Source organism: Cibotium barometz, chromosome 22, assembly GCF_041138505.1.
Source record: "Cibotium barometz isolate CiBa-2024 chromosome 22, ASM4113850v1, whole genome shotgun sequence".
Classification (NCBI taxonomy): Eukaryota; Viridiplantae; Streptophyta; class Polypodiopsida; order Cyatheales; family Cibotiaceae; genus Cibotium; species Cibotium barometz.
In genome coordinates this window covers 11,557,596-11,579,587 of record NC_141067.1, presented here as the reverse complement: position 1 = coordinate 11,579,587, position 21,992 = coordinate 11,557,596, and the positions used below count along the sequence as shown (strand labels likewise).

General features: G+C 47.7%; 1 protein-coding gene across 1 annotated transcript in view; it reads right to left on the bottom strand.

Annotated features, from left to right (window-relative positions):
- The window catches only part of LOC147626275 (vacuolar protein sorting-associated protein 26B-like), a 121,330-nt gene that overhangs the window by 64,269 nt on the left and 35,069 nt on the right, over nucleotides 1-21,992 (bottom strand). Inside the window, exon 3 of the mRNA XM_086816413.1 lies at nucleotides 19,880-19,954. Within this exon, the coding sequence (XP_086672539.1) occupies nucleotides 19,880-19,954 (75 nt within the window). The remainder of the gene's footprint in view (nucleotides 1-19,879; nucleotides 19,955-21,992) is intronic.

Sequence of the window (21,992 nt, the reverse complement as noted above, 5' to 3'; positions counted from 1 at the left end):
GTGTGATGAGACCCTTAGTCGCCCAACTGGCTCCATGTGATAAGTGGACCTCCAAGTGTCATGGTCGCTGGATGAAGCCGTCTGTGGAGGTGCTCAAGAAGTGGTCTCTGTAGTAGAGCATCTTTGTCGGGAGTGGCTGACTGGGAGATAGCGAAGTCTCCTGTATGTGACCCTGCCAAATGTCATGTCTCATGACTCTGTTCCTCTCTGTCTGAGAGAGGCGTCTGTGTGGTGCAGCTAGGTCATACTGTAAGGGTGGTAATCTGTCAATATCAATCCTGTGTGATAATATCCACTGTACCACCTGGGAGTACCATGACCAGGTATGTCCCTCCTCAGCAAGCTGTCTGGATGCCTCAAAAGCAGCCCGAGATACCCGATTTAGTGGGAGCTACCGCATCCTGTGTATAAAAGATATAGTCTAGAACATGGCCTCTACTAACATAGGTGGTACAGCAAACTCTGCTCGAAGGATATCATGTGGTACTGAATGTTTGCTGCGGATCATCCGTGAGAGCATCAAAATCTGAGGGCGCCCTATCTGTGTCCATGAGGATGTAGCCAAACCTGGTGCCCATACTGCTGCTGCATACATCAATGCTGGTGTAACTAGTGTATCAAATAGCCACCCCTTAGTACGGGGCTCCTGGAAGTGCGCCTAGTGACACTGGCGTTCCAAAATTGCTAGTGCTGCGTACCCTCGTGTCACTCTGTCTCTGGCTGCCTGTGCCATAGAGAATCTCCCTGATGAGCTGGTAAATGTGACCCCAAGGTATACATATGAGCCCACCACCTCTACCTGTCCCCAGGCTAGTGTAAGGATAGTCTGGCATCTGACTGCTGCTGATGTATGAAAGACCATAACCTTGGTTTTCCCAAGGTTCACTGTGAGTCCTCGCTCCGCACAGAAAGTATCCATGGCCTGTAGATGCCTTTGTAGCCCTGTCCGAGTATCCGACACAAGAATGATATCATCAGCATATAATAGAATGTGTACAGTCGTACCTGAGATGTCAATCCCAAAGCCTCCTCCGTGTATGATGTAGTCTGCTACCTCGTCGATGTATAAGCCAAAGAGTGTCGGGGAGAGAGGGCAGCCCTGCTTCACACCAATGGTGCTGGCAATCATATCTAATAGTCCCCCCTGGGCATCTAACTCGTCCAAACACTTACTCATATAATCTGTAAATCCCCCACATCATGTCGGGGGGTATGCCCAGTGTCTGTAAGCGGTGGAAGAGGCGCTCTCTCGGGACTGTGTCGAAGGCTTTGCGGAAGTCCATAAAACAGCAATAGTCTCTGTTTCCGTGCCCGAGTTTGGTCAATCAGGCATCTCAGGGTGAAAATGTGATCAATAGTAGAGAAGGCTCGCCGAAAACCTGCCTGACCAGGGGCACGAAGCCCCTCCCTCTCAGCGTGTGTGCTCAATTCTGCCTCCAGGATAGCCCCATAGAGTTTGGCCAAGGTATGACCAATCATGATAGTCCTGTAATTACCGGGGTCCAGCATGTCCCGAGCTTTGTGGATCGGTACAATAGTGTGCATCGTCCACTCAGCCGGGAAACCTTCTACCAGAGCCCTGTTAAAGAGGTAAGCAATAAAAGGAGAGAGTGTGTCAGCTGCATAAATGACATGCTCACCCTGTAAGCCGGTGTGATCCTCAGCTCTCCCATGTTGGAATCTATGTATAGCTCGAGATACCATATCGGTAGTAAAGAAAACCGATGAGGTCGGTGGAGTCTCGGTGGGGTGAGGGATGAGTGGCTGGTGCGGAACATCATAAAGCCCTTCTGCATAACCCTGCCAGCGTTGAGGATCAGTAATCGGGGTGGGGGGGGGGGTGGCTCTCTGAGTCGTCGCCAAGCAGTGGCTGCATCTTTGCTCATGAGCATGTGGTAGATGTCCCAGTGTTGAGCCTCCTCATATGTGCGTCGCGAACGGCGTGTAAGAGACCGCATCTGTCTACTGGCCTGCTGCTGTGTTATTTCCCCTTTCGCTATCTGGTCTCGGAGATGTCGATAAAGCTCTGTGCACTCATTATCATACCATCTATTATGGGGCATGTCCCCAGATCTAGGTGGCTTCCCTGTCTGGAGATGGTGTGGAAAGCTGTGGCTAGCTGCTGTGTGCAGTATGTGTGAAAGCTAGGCCGTCAGTACATCGATGGGTGCTGTAGGGTCCATACCAAAGAGGCCATCATGTACTTTTGAATCATAAACGTCTGCAAGCTCCCAGGTAAAGTGGAAGATGGTACGAGATGCCTGAGTGGTCGGGGGTGGCAGATTAAGAGAGCTCCTAAGAGAAAAAGGCAAATAAGTATGGTCTGCACCAATGGGGCATGTCGGGATAGTGAAAGAGTCTATCAGGTCTGTGCTCTCCCGCGAGCCCAATATGTAGTCCACAGTGCTGCTGCCTCCTGATGATGGGAAACATGTGAGTTTTCCCGATTCTGGCCATTGTGACATCCTGTTATAAATAACGAGATGATGTCTAGCTCCTAGGTCCAGAAGGTGTTGCCCATAACCTGTACTGTCTGGCCCACTGTCCTCTGACATCCTCGTGGTCCCTACATCTACATCGTAGTAGTAAACTGTTCTCACCTCTGAGAGCTGTAGGCTAATCCACATGTAGCGTGCCTCTGGGTCTCTCGACACCACCCTGATACGCTGGTGTAGTGCTCGTCTGAATAGTATAGCGATCCCACCTGAGCCTCTGGAAGTGCCCTGTCGCATCCCTTGTCTATACACTGATTCACACTGATACCCTGCTACCCGTGGTAAGCCTCCCTCTGGGCTTTCATGTGTCTCTGTCAAAAACATGATGTCCCGGTTCTCTATAACCTCCTCTAGTCTGCTTGGATGTGTCCATAGAGCCCCATTGCAATTCCAAACTGTTGCATATATCTCCTTGTGCTTCTTGATAATTTCCTCTGTCCCATAGGCCATGTGGCGCTATGCCACCATCTTGCCCTCTATGTATACATGGCCGTCTCTGTAATGTGCCTTTTTCCCTTCAGCACGTGCTGCTTTAATTTGTGGCATGCATGATTTCCTATGTTGTCTTTGCATCCAAGTTAGGTCATCATCAAAGTAGATGGGGTCCCTTGGTAGGTTTCTCATAATAACTCTCTTTCTCATGAAGGTTTGCCTGCTCACTTCGTCTGCGAACTGTAGCACTAGGGCTTTACTTTGGGTGGGGCTGTCCTCCATATCTTGGTGAATGGAAGTGGTGCATCCTCCGCATGGCCTAATTTTATGCATAAGTTTCGGCCATCCGCCTCAGGGGTGCACCCCTCTGTCTCTGGAATACCTGTCACGCGTATGTTCAGGCGACGGATTCTCCTCGTCTTCTCTTCATCTAGTGTGGATTGGACCATGTGCGTGTCCTCTTGTACTTCTTTCTTAATGTTTTTCTTGACCACTTCCACCCATCCTTCTCTTACTGCTTCCATCTTGCCCTCCAGGGTTTTGGTAATCGTCTGGGTGAGCTCCTCCTTCATGGCTTCTTTGTCTGCCTCGAGGATTTCCCCTTCTTCTGGGCGTTCATGCAGTGAAGCTACTTCGCCTTTAAGCTGGGCAATCTCCTCCTACATTGTTTCCTTTTCTTTCTTCCATGTTTCTGCCTAGGTCTCCAGCCTAGCAATGCGATCGAGGAGGCTCTTCTGGACAGTGTTGAGGTTGCTGTCCGTGGTTTTCTTCAAATCCTTCAGCATCTTTTCGAGCTTTTCCATACGTGCCTCCATGACGTTTCTTCTGTCGTTAATCCTTGTGGGCTGTGACTGTTACTTCCGCAGACCAGGGTTGGTCTCAACATGGTGCTGACCTTCAGGAGAGAGAGGAGTGGGCGAAGGGCAGGCAACGGGAGAGAGAGCGAATGGGGGCGCAGGCAGGCAGCGGGAGGGGGGGTGCGCGCGCGCACAAAGAGAGAGAGAGAGAGAGAGAGAGAGAGAGAGAGAGAGAGAGCGTTATGTTGCTGCCTTGGGGGCCTGAGCAAGGGTGGGTGGGGAAAGGGGCGAAGCGAACAAAAGGCGGTTGCCAACAGCAGCGCAGCGTGGGTGGGAAAGGAGCGAAGCGAACAGAAGGCGGTTGTAGTAGCGAAGCGAGTAGTTGCGGGCAGCGAACAGTAGCGGAGCGTGGGTGGGAAAAGGGCGGCGAACAGCAGCGCGGCCAACAGCGCGCAGCGTGGGTGGGAAAGGGGCAGCGAACAGTAGCGGGGAGAGAGAGAGAGAGAGAGAGAGAGAGAGAGAGAGAGAGAGAGTTATATTAAACGTCTTCAAAAGACCCAGTGGGTCTATGAGACCAAAAGTGATACAATAGTGAGAAAGAAAGAAAGAACGCTGTATTAACATCTGCTAGAGGCCGAACTCGACCTATGAGACAAATCCATGTACAACTGTCAATGTCTTCTGGATGTCCAAAAAAAAAAAAGGACAAAATGAACATGAAATAAACTATGAAAGTACTGAGCTAGTGGGGGGGGGGGTGATGGATGGAGCACTACTGCTAGAGGCTCAGTATGCAACCTATATGCGCAGGGTATACAAGAATGCAATGCAGATCTGTCTAGCTCCAACCAGTACCATAATGGGGGTGTAACATGTGATACTAAGGCGATTGAAGGGAGAGAGTTAGGGTTTCATGTGGGAGACATACACAGAGAAGAAGGGAGAGAGAGAGAGAGAGAGACATGTGGGGATAAGTCAACTCACAGTATGAGTGTGTGACTCCCCTATCACACATGTATATTTGCTCTAGTACACATAGTGCACTTAGTACATTAAAAGTACTAAGTGTACTATGTACTATAAAACTTATGGGCTTGTACACACTACAAGGGTGGGCATAATGCCTTTACCCCAACAACCTCCCACTTAAAGGCAAAGTGCCCTTAAATGAAGGAAAAGAAAAATCAGCATGTACATGATAATATGCAAGGCCATATCAAGGCTGAAACTGGCCTCATCCAATGCCCATCAAGTGTCTGCAATGAGCAAATCGCTCTGGAGGCAAACTCTTTGTCAACAGATCAGCCGGGTTGTCATCCGTATGAATCTTGACAAGCTGAATCTACTTGTTCTCTATCACCTCTCTGATGAAGTGATACTTCACATCCACATGCTTCATCTTTGCATGAAAGACAGGGTTCTTTGCAAACTGGATAGCACTCTGACTGTCACAATGCAACAATGGAATATCCCCTGTATAACCCAAATCAACCACTAACCGAGATAGCCATAATGCCTCCTTGCAAGCCTCTGTGGCTGCAATATACTCGGCCTCTGTAGTAGATAAGGCAGTGCACTTCTGCATCCTGGATATCCATGACACAGCACCTTCTGTGAATGTAAACACATAACCGGTAGTAGACTTCCGGTTATCTGGATGACCGGCATAATCCGAATCCGTGTAACCATGCACTAATGCATCCTGTTTGCCAAAGCATATGCACATATCCTGTGTGCCCTTCAGGTATCTCATGACACCTCTCACTGCTTCCCAATGCTTCTTGCCAGGGTTGGCCATGTATCTAGTAACCACTCCCACTGCAAATGCAATGTCCGGCCTAGTAGCAACCATGGCATACATGAGACTGCCACAAGCTGAAGCATACGGAATCTTGGCCATATCAGCCCTGTCACTATCCGACTGTGGGCTGTCCATAGCACTGAGTTTCACATATGGAGGCAAAGGAGTACTAGTCTTGTTCCCCCCATCCATATTGAACCTCTGCAAAACTTTGTCAATGTATTCCTTCTGAGACAAATACAACACATGCTGATTTCTGTCCCGAAGTATCCGCATACCCAAAATGTGATTTGCATCACCCAATCCTCTTGAAGAAGAGCACCCTCCACATCTGCATATGACAGCATAGCATTCGAATTGCTAGTGGCTGTCCTAAATGTGTCCCAACTCTCTGGCAAAGTGCATAAGATAAAGGTGGCTTTGAACTCATCGTCCATTGCCAACTTTTGATTGATGACCTGGCTGACAACACCATTAAACTCATTTAGATGGGCTGTCATAGACGCCCCTTCCTTCATTTGAAGACCTATGAGTTTCTTCAACCAATACACTTTGCTTGAGGCACTTTGCTGGGCATACAAGTCCTGCAATCTTTGCCACATTCCCCAAGCTGTCTTCTCTTCACGTATGCTGAAAAGTAAAGTGTCTGACACAGACAACATGATGGTGGATCTTGCCAGCTCATCCATATCTTCCCATTCTTCAGCAGATCTGAACCCTTTTGATATAACATCCCTTCCAACCAACCATAAGATAGAGCCTTTTTGGCCAACCTGTACCTTTCCATTTTGGAGTAGTCAACTGGGTACTCTCCACACTGTAAGTACATATATATCCTGAAGATGTTCCAAGCTCTGATATCTAGGCTCTTGGAGAGAAACCATGGATAGAATATAAACACTTCTAGCACCTTGTTCCATTGACTGCTTGGCCAAAGAATTAGCCTCTGGGTTTGCCAAATGTCATAATTATGTGAGCCTTCAAGCTTTTTGATGTGAAGCAATGAAGAGCTCTCACCTGTGGTTGCCATAGCAATATGCAACCTTTGACACAGTCAATGCCTGACTCTCTGCAAGATGTGCAAACACTGCACCAAAAGCGCACAAAGTGCTCACAATTGTTCTCCCAAAGTTTATCTCCCACTGCGGAAGCACGAATGCAACTCTCCTCCCACTGAATGTGATAAAATCACCAAAATCTGGTTGCGGCAGATTTATGACAGCACCTTAGATGTGCTCTGTTCCCCTTCCAAAGTACTGTACAGCAGTACTAAGTGCTCACCAATGATGTACCAAATCTGTACCGGCAAGTACAACAGCTGAAAATGAACCTTTTCCTCACTCAAATCAATGTACAGCCATGCCAAAACTTGTACAAAGTTGTACCAAATCTGTACCGGCAAGTACAGCAATAATAAATGCTCTCCTGGCTGTCCAAATGAGTGAAAATCAGACCTTGACAGTCCCCACCACTGCATACAAGTGGATTACTGAGGGTTCAAGGCATAAAAGTCTTCCCTGCTGCTTTGCCAAGCTCAACAAGCACAAAATCTTGAAAAGCCCCTTGATTCAAGATCAATTTCTGATCATGAATAGTACATTAATGCACATGAAGGCATCCAGAGTCTTCACAATGCTTCCCCCTGGCCACATATACATCCAATACATAAAAGCCCCTTGATTTACTGGCACATTGAGTGCTTGACAGGCATCAACACATTGCCCAAAGCATCAAATGCCAGTGCTTGCATGCAAATCAACCCAATTGGCACAAAAGCCCTTTGATTTGCACTCCAATTTCCTGCAATTTTGGCCCGAATGTGAGATTGCTCACATCATACTGCATGTATGAATGCCCAATGGCACAATTACATCAAAAGCCCCAAATGTTGACACCCAATTTCCTGCCAATTGACCCAGAATGTGACCAATGTCACCCAATTGTTGCCAATTGTACTCAAATCTGAGCCATTAGGACCTGTACCTGTTCAATTGATGAAAATGGACATGCAAATCCTAGAAAATATTGAAGCAAATACCTCTGAAGCGATAATCAATCAGTGATTTCTGTTGCAGGAAAGGGGGGGGCTTCGTATTTGCTGATTCGTGAAGGAGCTGATGCTACTGCTTGCAAAGAGGACCCCTGTTTGCAGCGGCTGTGGAGAGAGGTGGTCGAGATGCCAATTCACAGTCGAGCTTGGGCTGGTCGAAGGCGTGGGCCCTGTTTGGGCAGGCGAGGGACCAGACGGCGCTGCTAAACGCCTACGCCTCCTACGCTCGCAAGGCAAAGCTGGAGGCATTGAAGCAGTCGCGCGGCCTCATAGGCCAGGCGGACGCCATCTTGGACGATGCGAGCCTCGTTTCTCCCGCACGGCGCCCGAGTTGCGCTATCGAGGTCGGCGACGATGGAACGGAGCCTCTCCCACACGGCGCCCGACTCCTCCAGTTGCGTGCGAAACTCCTCAAGGCGGTCCTCAGGCTCCTCACACTATCATGCAAAGCCTCCCCTTCGCGCTACGGGTGCTCGCCTGCATCCCAGAAAAAGGCGCAGTAGAGGAGGCGACGAAGGAGGGCGGCGCGCCGCCGCGCCCTCAACCGTGTCGAAGGCGCCCTCGGAAAGCTTTTTCGACGGACGCCTTTGGTTCTCCATCCACGCTCACCGCACCATCCTTGTCGGCTCGTGTGACGATCTGCAAGGCGTAAAAGCCTTCGCTTCACCCACAGCTGTACGACAGCAAGCTCTCCCAACCAGAAGCAGGCCGCCCTAGTAAAGCAGCTGTACTGCTGAGATAAAAAAAAACCCTAAAAAAAATGTAACCCTAAAACCAGAGCTCTGATACCAGTTGAAGGGAGAGAGTTAGGGTTTCATGTGGGAGACATACACAGAGAAGAAGGGAGAGAGAGAGAGAGACATGTGGGGATAAGTCAACTCACAGTATGAGTGTGTGACTCCCCTATCACACATGTATATTTGCTCTAGTACACATAGTGCACTTAGTACATTAAAAGTACTAAGTGTACTATGTACTATAAAACTTATGGGCTTGTACACACTACAAGGGTGGGCATAATGCCTTTACCCCAACAGGCGATGGCGAGGCAAAAATACCTCGGAGCATGATCTTCGGGTCTGAGTGTAAGTGAGCTAGCCGCTCTTGGATATGGTGTTGAGAGAGAGAGAGAGAGAGAGAGAGAGAGAGAGAGAGAGAGAGAGAAAGCTGTATTAACGTCTACTAGAGGCCAAACTAGACCTATGAGACAAATCAATGTACAACTGTCAATGTCCTCTAGGTGTCCAGAAAAAAAAGGACAAAATGAACATGAAATAAACTATGAAAGTACTGAGCTAGTGGGGGGGGGGGGGGGGGTGATGGATGGAACACTACTGCTAGAGGCTCAGTAGAGAGAGCTTGTGGAAAAGATCACAATTTATAATAGCTTGAAGCTTTACAATGGCAATAGCCAACAAGAGAATGTCGAACTTGTGCAAGGGAATGGATGGAATACAACTGAATATGAGAGGCCCTTATATAGTGAGGCCAAAAGCTAGCCGACTAGCCCAAGACAAATAATCCATGTCAAAAATAGATAAAATGCCCAATAAATAGGCAAAGTCCCATAACACTCGGATGCACAATTCTAACAAATCCACCGTACTCGATCCTCCACTATATGGAGAGCTTTAGAGTCTATCGGATAGGGGCCACTGTGCCATCCCATCATAAATAACGAGACCATGCCGAGAACCCAACTCCAAGAGGTGCCTCCCATATCTCGTGATAGCTAAGAAGCCCACTGCAATCCTGTGCCCTCTTGGTCAAGTGCTTGTGGTCTAATAAGGTTCTCAAAGCTATATAACTCAAACTACTCACTCTTGGTCCTAGCGTTGAATTCCCCAATGAGGAGAACTTCACGTAGTCCCAACATGGCTGAGATCTCATCAGACATAGATGCATAAGAGGACTCCTTCCTCTCCATCTGCCTGAGTGGTTAGGCTGTCCTCGCTATCTTGTATAGCATATCGCAAAGTATCTGGTGCAAAGTAGCAAACCGCCACTAGCAAACCGACACATGTATCTGGTGGGTTAAGTTGTAGCCTGTTGGGGTAAAGGCATTATGCCCACCCTTATAGTGTGTACAAGCCCATAAGTTATAGTACATAGTACACTTAGTACTTTTAATGTACTAAGTGCACTATGTGTACTAGTGCAATATACATGTGTGATAGGGGAGTCACACACTCATATCATGAGTTGACTTATCCCCACAACTCTCTCTCTCTCTCTCTCCCTTCTTCTCTCTGTGTGTATGTCTCCCACATGGGCAGGGCAGTACAGGTGCGCAGTCGTGTCAGCGCTGGGCAGCACACGTCCATACTCAGGCGGACACGGAGGCAGGCGAGCGAGTAGGAAGAGCAGCGGAGCTTCACAGGTTCACGCGCAGCAGGAGTAGTCGGGCATCGAGCGGGAGAAACAAGTTTCCGCCGTGCGTTGCCAACTCGATAGCACACTTAGTGCCCGTCATCAGCAACCCTGTTTTTTTTTTCCATCCGCTTATACTGCGGCTACACACGACACTACTTAGGTGTCCTTTCTGGCTGCCATTGCCTGCAACAGTCACCTGTGTAAAGGCGCCTCTCTTGAGCCCGATGCACAGCAGCTCTTATGCTCACACCTTGGGCATCTATTGAGCAATAGCCAGCTATATCTGATTCAGCAACAAACTCCTGGCACACCTGGTGGGACACGAACCCACAATCCCTTGAACTGTCATTCGCCTGTCATCCAATGCCCGACTACAAAGGTCTGCACGAACAGCAGCATCAGATTTCTGCAGTAGCACCTCATCAGAGCAAATTCGACGCCTCCCCTTTTCCTGCAATCAGAAATTACGAGGTATTTGCTTCAATTCTTTGGGAATTTCTTATCAATTCAATCAATTGAGCAGGTACAGGTGCCGAATTGCTCAATTTTTGAGCAAAATTGGCAAAATTGGGTGACATTGGTCACAATCAGGATCAATTTGCAAGAAATTGGATGTCGAAATTTGGGGCTTTTGATGTAATTGTGCAATTAAGCATTCATACATGCTGTATGATGTGAGAAATCGCACATTCGGGCAAAATTGCAGCAAATTGCAGTGCAAATCAAGGGGCTTTTGTGCCGATTGGATTGATTTGCATGCAGGCAATCGCATTTGATGCTTTGGGCAATGTGTTGATGCCTTACAAGCACTCAATGTGCCTGTAAATCAAGGGGCTTTCATGTATTGGATGTATATGTGGCTAGGGGGAAGCATTTCGAAGACTCTGGATGCCTTCATGTGCGTTAATGTACCATGTATGATCAGAAATTGATCTTAAATCAAGGGGCTTTTCAAGATTTTATGCTTGTTGAGCTTGGCAAAGCAGCAGGCAAGACTTTTATGCCTTGAATCTTCAGAAATCAGCTTGCAGTCAAGGGGCTTTTGCCCAATTTCTGTTCGGGACTATTGTATGCAGTGGTCGGGACTGTAAAAGTCTGATTTTTACTCATTTGGACAGCCAGGAGAGCATTTATTGCTACTGTACCTGCTATGATATTTGGCAAACCCAATGCTATAATGTGTTGCTCCAGAAGAAGCAGCACAAGCCTATCAAAGAAAGGGGTGTAAAGCCCGCTTCTCTTACTACTGAAGAGTGGGAAGATATGGATGAGCTGGCAAGATCTACTATCATGTTATCTGTGTTAGACTCTTTACTTTTCAGCATTCGTGAAGAGAAGACAGCTTGGGGAATGTGGCAGAGATTGCAGGACTTGTATGCCCAGCAAAGTGCCTCAAGCAAAGTGTATTGGTTGAAAAAACTCATAGGTCTTCAGATAAAGGAAGGGGCGTCTATGACAGCCCATCTAAATGAGTTTAATGGTATTGTCAGCCAGGTCATCAATCAAAAGTTGGCAATGGACGATGAGTTCAAAGCCACTTTTCTCTTATGCACTTTGCCAGAGAGTTGGGACACATTCAGGACAGCCACTAGCAATTCGAATGCTATGCTGTCATATGCAGATGTTGAGGGTGCTCTTCTTCAAGAAGAGATGAACAGGAAAAACAACTCTGTTGGAAAGTCCAATGCAATGAATGCACGTGGGAGATCCCAGCAAAGGGGTAAAAGCCAACAACGGGGAAGGAGCAAGTCTCGCTCCACAAAGGACTTGGAATGCCATTATTGTGGCAAAAATGGACACATCAAAAAGCAATGCTACAAATGGAAAAATGATCAAAAAGAAAAGGGAAAAGGCAAAGACAAAGACAAAGATGAAGCCAAAGATGTAAAGCCAAAGGGCAAAAGTGGAGTCAAGATTGAAGAAATCAATGTGTCACATGCAGGTGACAGTGAGGATGAAGAGGATCCTATTCACGTCTTCACTTGATGCCCATTCACTTCTTACAGGAGATGGTCATGGTATGCACTCATGGATCATTGATTCAGGTGCCTCCTTTCATGTCACAGGTTGCAGAGACTTGTTTGTCAGGTATACTGCTGGCAATGAAGGAGTAGTTTATTTAGGTGATAACCATGCATGCAAGATTCTTGGCAGAGGTGATGTGAGGCTTGTGTTTTCAGATGGCTCACAGCTTATGCTTCATGATGTCAGGCATGTGCCTGAGATCAAGAAGAACCTGCTTTCTACTGGACAGCTTGATGATGCTGATTATGTTACCACATTTGGTCGTGGAAAGTGGAAGATTAGTAAGGGCTCACTGGTTGTTGCCAGAGGCTCTAAGGTGGACACTCTTTACTTCATGCATGCAGGTGTTTGTCACCATGCTAATGTAAATGCAACCGAGCTGCCGGAAATCTCTATGTGGCATAGCCAGTTGGGACACATGAGTGTCAAAGGAATGGAGCAATTGTCTCGTTTGGCTTACTTGCCTTCTCTAAAGTTCTCAAGTTTTCAGTTTTGTGAGCATTGTATATATGGCAGGCAACTCCAGTGCCTCCACAAGAAAGCTCTTGGACAGAAAGATGCTCAGTTAGAGCTTGTGCATACAGATGTATGTGAGATGCCTCAGCTTTCTTTGGGAGGGGCAAAATATTTTGTGTCTTTTATTGATGATGCCACACGCAAGGTGTGGGTCTATCCTCTTCGTTTGAAGAGTGATACATTCTCAGTGTTTGAGAAGTTTGTTGCTCTTGTTGAGAATCAAACTGGCAAAACACTGAAGGCTTTGCGTTCCGACAATGGTGGAGAGTATATGTCCAAACAGTTTCAAGACTTTTGTGATGCTAAAGGCATCAAGAGGGAACTCTCTACTCCTTATGATCCTCCACAAAACGGGACAGCAGAAAGGATGAACAGGACCATTCAGGAGAAGGTCCGTTCTATGTGGTCACATGCTGCGTTACCTCATGGTTTTTGGGCTGAAGCTGTTATGACAGCCGTTCATCTTATAAACAGGTCACCTAACACGAGGCTTGGTGGGAAAGTGCCAGAGGAAGTATGGACAGGGAGGCCTCCGTCATACAAGCACTTGAGAGTGTTTGGTTGCGTTGCGTACGTGCACATACGCAGGGAAATGCGCACCAAACTTGATCCTAAGTCTCACAAATGCATATTCCTAGGATATGGTGACAGAGGTGAAATGGGGTATAGACTTTGGGATCCCGTGAATAGAAAGATTATACGCAGCAATGATGTCATTTTTGATGAAACATGCATGTATAAGGAGCCTGCAAGGCAACAGGAGCCTAGCAAGTCATCTTTGATGATGATGGACATCATGGACAACAACCAAGGGCTGTAAATCAGCCATTACAGCAGCAAAACCAGCCCTTAAATGGTGCTGAAAATGGTCCAAATGGACAGCCAGAGATGGCAGAAGATATCCCTATGGATATCCCACAGTTAGAGGAGATACCGGACATGATTTTTCAGCCTTATGGCATGGAACAGGAGCCACCAATAGGTGATATGCAGGCTGGACAGCAACCTGCAAATGATGGTCATTGGGTACAGAGGTCCACAAGACCCTCCAGAGCCCCTGACAGGTTTGTTCCAGGGGTTGACTACTTGATGCTCACTGACTGTGGAGAGCCCTCATGTTATAAGGAGGCTTTACAGAGGGCAGACAAGGCTCTTTGGGAGCGTGCCATGAAGTCAGAGATGGATTCTCTGCACAAAAATGGAACATGGAAGTTGGTGCATTTGCCTGCAGGCAAGAAGGTTTTGCCATGCAAATGGGTTTACAGGCTCAAAGTTGCACCAGATGCAAAGCCAAGATACAAAGCCAGGTTAGTGGCTAAGGGCTTCAAGCAGGAATATGGTGTGGACTTTGAGGAGATCTTCTCTCCAGTGGTCAAAATGACCACACTTAGAGCTGTGTTAGCTTTGGTTGCACATGATGATCTGGACTTGATTCAGATGGATGTGAAGACTGCTTTTCTTCACGGTGATCTCCATGAGGAGATATATATGCAACAACCAGAGGGTTATCAGGAGGTCGGGGGCCGAGTTTTGAGCTGACCAGATCAGTCCGTCAGGGGTGTCCTCTCGCCCCTTTCCTTTTTCTCTTCTTTGCGGAGGCTATGAGTATGTATTTGTCGGCAGAGGAGGTTGGTTTGAGAGGACTTCAGCTCCCAGTCCGGGGGGAGGATTTGCTTGATGCTGAGTTTGCAGATGACACGGGCTTATTTTTGCATGGCCAAGAGGCCAATCTTATTCGGGCAGAGCAGTCGCTCCAGGTTTTTAGTGCAGCTTCGGGAGCATTGATCAATTGGCGCAAGACAGTGGCCTTTTGGATCAGTAGTGCTCCCACTCCGGCATGGAGTCCGGACCCCGGTTTTAGATGGATTCCTCCCGGCACAGCAGTGCGGTATATGGGATGCCAGATTGGCCTCGATTTGTCACCTGAGCAGCAGATTGCCCCGCTTCTTCTGAGCATTCGGAAGAAGCTATTGTATTGGAGTACAGCTCGACTATCCTTGGCTGGGAGGGTGGTGGTGGCAAATCAGGTGCTGTTAGCGACTATGTGGTACATTACGTCTTGCTGGATTTTCTCGAGCTCTTGCATCAGCCAGGTACAGAGGCTGATCAGGAACTTTCTGTGGTCTGGGCGGGACGGTCAGCCAGCTCGGGCAAAGGTTGCATGGGCAGTTATTACACTTCCGCTGGCTCAGGGCGGTTTGGGCATTATAGATCCAGTCGATCAGAGTAGAGCCTTATTGGGGAAGCTTATTGTTCGGGGGTTGCTTCCAGGCGCTGAGCCTTGGAAAGAGCTCCTCTTGCAGCGACTGCAGGCCCGGGCGCCTCCTGCAGGGGGTACTTGGGCACCAGAGATTCGCTGGATCTTCATAGAGATGAGGAGGACAGGCCTCAGTAGAGGATGGGAGGACAGATTTGCTTTGAGTATCCTGAGAGCTTGGGAGCTGCTGAGACCGGGGCTCTCTCAGCGGCCTCCTTCTTGTGTTGAGGAGCGGGCCAGGCAGCCGCTCATCTGGAGCCCAGCGGTTCGTACAGAGCAGGGTCATATGCTGGGTTCTCGGCCTCGTCTAGCCTGGGGACCTTTAGCGGCAGGCCCAGCTCGTAGTTTTGGAGACTGGCAAGCTTTCTGCAGTCTACCAGAGGAGACCCAGGTGGAGAGGCTGAGTCATTTCAGAGGGGGATTGATTATGAGGGATGATATTCAGGATGCACTTTCAGAGGAGTGGTTCACACCTCTCGAGCCAGTGGCCCCACGGTGGATGGGAGCCTTTACACAGTTGGAGATCCTGATTGCTGTCAGAGCTAGCACTGAGGATGGCAGATGCCTCTATTATGAGATTCAGGATGAGGGCAGACTCCAGAGAGTGGAGGTGGAGTCGCCTTTGGTTGCAGAGTGCACCTTTCAGAGAATTCGGGTAGTGGCTGCCGCTTCTCGGAAGTGGCATATTGACCCCGACCCTGCTGACGTGCTCCCGGATTGGCGCATATGGGCATATGCAGCGCGCCCCTTGGCCCGGCTGCAGTGGGACCCCGGAGAGTACGAGTGGCATGATCCTTATGCATCCCTTGAGGCCACAGAGATCACATTTTTCCAGTATACTGCTAGGTTGGGACGGCATATCTTGACGGCGAGGAGGACGGTTTCTCCAGCGGCAGCGGGGCATTGGCGATTGCAGGGACTATCACAGGAGTTCCTGGAGGATTTCTGGGCTCGGCTATGGGCTAGTCGACAGGCCCGCAGGATCTCGGCTTTTCAGTGGCTGGTCGCCCACAGGGGCTCAGCAGTTGGCACTTGGCTTGTTTATAGCGGTCTTCCGGCGGCCTGCGTCCGATGCGGCCACCCTATGGAGACGCAGAGACATTGCCTTTGGGACTGCCCTCAGGCACAGCAGATTTGGCTGCGGATGCTGCGTATTCTGGCCCCCCTCTCTCCAGAGGGTATGTTTACGTGGGGTGCCGCTGCTTGGTCGACTTCGTCAGGGCCTGCTATGGGCTATGAGATGGAGCAGGGCAGTCAGGCCATCAGATTTATTAGGGGCCAGCCTCGCCTCGTTCCGGCACCGGATTTCTCGTCCGCCAGCTGGACACAGGAGAGGGATTTATGATGGGAGCTCCTCAGCAGCCTCACCATCTGGTTCACCTGGAGGGCCCGGTGCTTCACGGCCTTTGAGGGGAGATTGGAGCCACCAGCAGAGACTGTTCGGGGGATTTGGCAGGAGTTGATCCACACCCTGCGAGGACAGTACGACCGCATCCGGGGAGACTCGGATGAGGCGATCTTACGGCGCCAGGCCTTTCATACCACTTGGCGCTGCGGCCCGTTCTACACCCTACACACGGGATCCCCCCATTGGCATTACAGGCCACCTGTTTGGCTCTTTCCCCCCCCCATTGTATGATTTAGCCGCTCAGTCCTTTAGACTGATGCTTGTATTTTGCAGCACCTAGGGAGAGTCTCCCGAGCTGCCATGATGTATTCACTGCTCTTCTCTCTGTTAGGAGCAGGAGAGATCTCTTTTGTAGCCCTACGGGCGTTTTTTTTACATAACTAATGAAAGGATCTTTTCTCGGAAAAAAAAAAAAAACAACCAGAGGGTTATGCAGGGAGTGGAAAGGAGAAGCTTGTATGTAAGCTGAAAAACGGTCTTTATGGGCTCAAACAGGCACCAAGGGAATGGTATCATGAATTTGATACATTCATGAAATCCCAGAATTTCAGGAGAAGTGACATAGATCACTGCTTATACACCAAGAAAGCTTTGGATGGCAGTCTATTGATCCTCATCTTGTATGTTGATGATATGTTGGTTGCCGAGAAATCTCGTAAAGAGATGGATGCCTTGAAGAAGAGACTGCATCAAACCTTTGATATGAAGGATTTGGGTGATGCAAATCACATTTTGGGTATGCGGATACTTCGGGACAGAAATCAGCATGCGTTGTATTTATCTCAGAAGGAATACATTGGCAAAGTTTTGCAGAGGTTCAATATGGACGGGGGGAAGAAGACTAGTACTCCTTTGCCTCCATATGTGAAACTCAGTGCTATGGATAGCCCACAGTCAGATAGTGGCAGGGCTGATATGGCCAAGATTCCGTATGCTTCAGCTTGTGGCAGTCTCATGTATGCCGTGGTTGCTACTAGGCCAGACATTGCATTTGCAGTGGGAGTGGTTAGTAGATATATGGCCAACCCTGGCAAGAAGCATTGGGAAGCAGTGAAAGGTGTCATGAGATACCTGAAGGGCACACAGGATATGTGCATTTGCTTTGGCAAACAGGATGCATTAGTGCATGGTTACACGGATTCGGATTATGCCGGTCATCCAGATAACCGGAAGTCTACTACCGGTTATGTGTTTACATTCACAGGAGGTGCTGTGTCATGGATATCCAGGATGCAGAAGTGCACTGCCTTATCTACTACAGAGGCCGAGTATATTGCAGCCACAGAGGCTTGCAAGGAGGCATTATGGCTATCTCGGTTAGTGGTTGATTTGGGTTATACAGGGGATATTCCATTGTTGCATTGTGACAGTCACAGTGCCATCCAGTTGGCAAAGAACCCTGTCTTTCATGCAAAGACGAAGCATGTGGATGTGAAGTATCACTTCATCAGAGAGGTGATAGAGAACAAGCAAATTCAGCTTGTAAAGATTCATACGGATGACAACCCGGCTGATCTGTTGACAAAGAGTTTGCCTCCGGAGCGGTTTGCTCACTGCAGACACTTGATGGGCATTGGATGAGGCCAGTTTCAGCCTTGATATGGCCTTGTATATTATCATGTACATGCTGATTTTTTCTTTTCCTTCATTTAAGGGCACTTTGCCTCTAAGTGGGAGGTTGTTGGGGTAAAGGCATTATGCCCACCCTTATAGTGTGTACAAGCCCATAAGTTATAGTACATAGTACACTTAGTACTTTTAATGTACTAAGTGCACTATGTGTACTAGTGCAATATACATGTGTGATAGGGGAGTCACACACTCATATCATGAGTTGACTTATCCCCACAACTCTCTCTCTCTCTCTCCCTTCTTCTCTCTGTGTGTATGTCTCCCACATGAAACCCTAATTTACTCTCCCATTCAGTAGCCTAACCCACATGTATCTGGCATCCTCATCCCACCTAACTATGCTGATCATACCCTGAAGGTGCTAAATAGGACTGCTACTCTTCCTGACCCCCGTACTCCTATCCTACGAGTATGCCCGCGGTAAGCCAACTCCCACTGGTATCCAGCAACACGAGGCAATCCCCTCTCCGAGCTCTAGTGTGTCTCCGTATAGAAGACGATATCTCGTCCTGTAAATGTCTCCCAGAAGCCTCCCACATCTGACCACATCTTGATGCGTGTATCTCATAGACACCGTGCCCCTATTTAGGGGTAGGGCACCTCTCCATAATGATGACTCTCCCATCTCGGTATATTGCCGATTTCCCTTCCTTACGGGCTGCCATGACCACCTCCATTGAGGCCTTCCTATGTGCCACCTATGTCAGGGTCAGATACTCGTCCAAGTAGATTTTGTCCCCCTTCAAGGCTACCCTGGTATCTAAAAATGCTTAGCGACTCCCAAAGTCTGGGAAACGGAGGACAAGTGGACGTGGTCGGGTGGTATCCTTTCCTGCTCTCCATGCATCCACAAATGGGGAACCTTCAGTTTCTTGCATAGCTCCAAGGCATTTGCTTTGGGTGAGCTACTCTCTGCCATACCTATGACAGGAATGTGCAAGGCCTTAGTCTTCTTCCGCTTCTCTTCTTCGAGTGTCTCGTGTATAATGTTCCTCTTCTCTTCCACTATGATGGGCGAGGTGGAGGCCCGATGTTTCTTGACCACTGTTGTCCACTCCTTCCCCGCTTCCTGTTTTACTATGTCGGCCCATAAACGCACAAGTTCTTCTTCTGTTGCTACCATACTCTCTTGAATCATTGCCTCTACACTCCTGGTAAGCTCTTCCATGTGTCTCAGTTCCCCCTCCTCCTTGATAGCACCTTGGCATTCTTTGAGTTCATATGTGAGACATTCCACTTGCTGCCTATGAGACCAAAATGATACAATAATGTCCATGGCATATCTCATCATGGAACGAAAAATAAATCGAACAAATCAAAACTCTCACACTGGAGTGATACAAAACTATCCATGGAAATCTCATCAAGGAACATGAAACATGAGAGGAGCATCATCCCCCAATAGATGGTATACCACTCTCCAAAATATCAAGCATGGGGCTAATGAGTATGGCTGAGATGTCTCCTTCAGCTAAGTCATGTGGAAAGGTAGCTTGTTGGCGATAGAGCATGTCCTAGATCTGAAGGAGATGAGGGTGGCCGATGTCCCAGGGGCCAAGGACGTCGCACATGCTGGAATGCGGAGGCCCGGTCCGAGGTAACTCTTCTCGGGCGAAGTGGGTCCACGACAGCCCGAGGTCGGTCCACAAGATCCACTATATGGGTGTCGGTCCAGCAGAAGTAAGTGATGGTTGGCTGGCAAGGGAGGAGTCAGGCTGGCTGGGACCAAAGCGCTCTCTCAAGTAAGTATCCCTATGTCTGCAGAGCTGAGCAGGAATAGCCCTAGGCGGTGCTAGTCCCTTGGAGGAGGAAAGGGGAAGGGGGGGTGGGGGGTCGGAGGGGTCACATCGTTTGAGAACCCTAATATACATGAGAATGCAATCCTGACTTCATGATAGTCTACTTTTAGCGATGCCCTTGCACTAACATTCCTAATCATGTAATCAATGCCCAAGAGTAGGTGCAGCTTCATGTAGAAAGACATTTTCAACTTAGTGTTCACTTTAACAAAAAGAATCCTATGAGTTGAAAAGTTTCACATGTGTAATCATCTGCAAACCATTTGAAGGAAAGATATAGCAAAGTTAGCCAACCTGTCCCACTAAACTTTCAAGGCTGTGGAAAAGCGGCACCACAACCATTTGCCCATTCTCCTTCCTCACATTAACCTGCAGCCCATAACATGGATAATAATGTTGAATATATGGAACAACCAATAATAATAGGGCAAAACAATCCCCAAAGCACAACATTATTCAGCCACTTAAATGACATAAATATACCATCATAAAGCTAGATGACTCTGAACTTACGAATAATTTTAAAAGAAAGAAGAGAATCACTAAAAACAAACAAAATCAAAAATAGGAAAGCTTAATAGAGACACCTGAGAAGAAATAATAATAATAGTAATAATAACTTGCAAAAATAGACAAATATATAACTAAATCACACACACCCACATACACGCAAATTCTTTATTGAACCACAACAAAAGAATTTCTAAGAAACAAGCTAAACAAATTTTTAATGACTAATTAGCAAAACAAACTTTAAATGACTGATTCACTAAAACAAAACAAGTAAAGACAAGAATACAAAAAATGCGAACGTTACCTCAAAGATTGTCCAATCATGAAGTATAAGATCATCAACTTCATCATGCATAGCATGGACTAGGTGCTACGACATCCCTACTCATGTCATCAACAGCCTATACATGCGTCGTGAAAGAGACTTCTTCTTCATGACCTCCCAGCATGAACTAACTTTTTGAACATGAGATTCCAACCCATGCTTTTACCACATCTTCACTACTCTGTGAGACTGTAGTGTGGTTCCTCTTTCAGCTTAGGCTCCACACAAAGTGGTTCCTTATATCGATGCCTCATAAAATCTTGGGGCCTACCTCAGGCTTTTTACCTGCACATTGGGGCTCATTTGAGCCAACATGCACTGTCTAGCCCTCCAGGTATTCCCCTCGTAAAACTGTTCTCAAGAATTCCCATAATCCCAGTTTTCTCCCTATCAGGAGAATGTAATTTTGACAACTATACACACTGAATCACTAGACAGCAAGAAAAGAATTGAGAAAAGCACTCACACAACCACATGTCACTAGGTCCCAACACAACCCCTGAGCCTTTCCCACCTGTCCTTCAGAGTAGTCGCTTTACTGATATAAAACCAAAAAACAAGACAAAGGATGAATGGGCTGAGCAACAAATACCTAGCTGTGCTTTCCTGTCCTTTACCAGCTGACCAGTAATCACTTTCATTCCCTGCCCTGCACTCTCATAGGCCAAATGCCTCGCAATTTTGGATTTCTTTTCATGACACCAATGCATTCTGTCCTTGGTTGGAGTCGGTTCACTCGTGCCCTATCCCTTTATAACGCACACAAGAGCTTGCAATTGCTCTTTTTTCAGAGTCTTTCTTTTCTCTTTCCATGTTTCGACTTTTAGCCGTACTATACTACTCCTTGGTCCCATAGCCCCTTTGGGTCTTTCGTAGACATTAATAAAATCTCTTTCTTTCTCTTTCTTTCTATTAACCCTAGCCATCCTCTGCATAGTGGCTTCCAAGAAGGCCTAATTCACCTGTATAAGCCTTCTCAGAGTGAAGCAAACTCCTGGCCCTCGGCCCTTGCAAATGCACTCCTCCTCCCAAAAGGTAAAGACAAGATGCTACAGAACTTATCACTGTGCCATGTATGAGGTCAAAGCATGATGATCAAAGGCCCAAACACTCTCTAGAGCAACCTCAAGGGTTCCATCCCAGTCACGAAGTCAACGAATGCCATGGTGTTCATGGCAAGGAGCTGCTGGACGCAAACAAATCAGGTCCAAAACGACACCTGTGTGCAGAAGCAATGGCGGTCTCTATAGCCTCAAGAGTGGTGCAGGCAGTCTCATTCTGAGACTAACCCAGCGCTACTCCTTGAAAAAACCTGGTTGGCTGCACCATGATCAACTTGTTTGCAGGAGTCTTCTCCTATACTCAGAAACATTGATCACTTATTTCTTGAAGCCACTTTTCATACTTAAAAGAAGTCTTTTCATGGAAAAAAAGCTTCTTTTTTGTAATAATTCACAAGAGAATGCAACATACACATTAGTCAATGCCAAAATTCTGAGTTTTTCACATCAATTACAAACCTGTAATCCCACCCTAAAAAGGAAAATATGAATGAACATTGCATCTTTG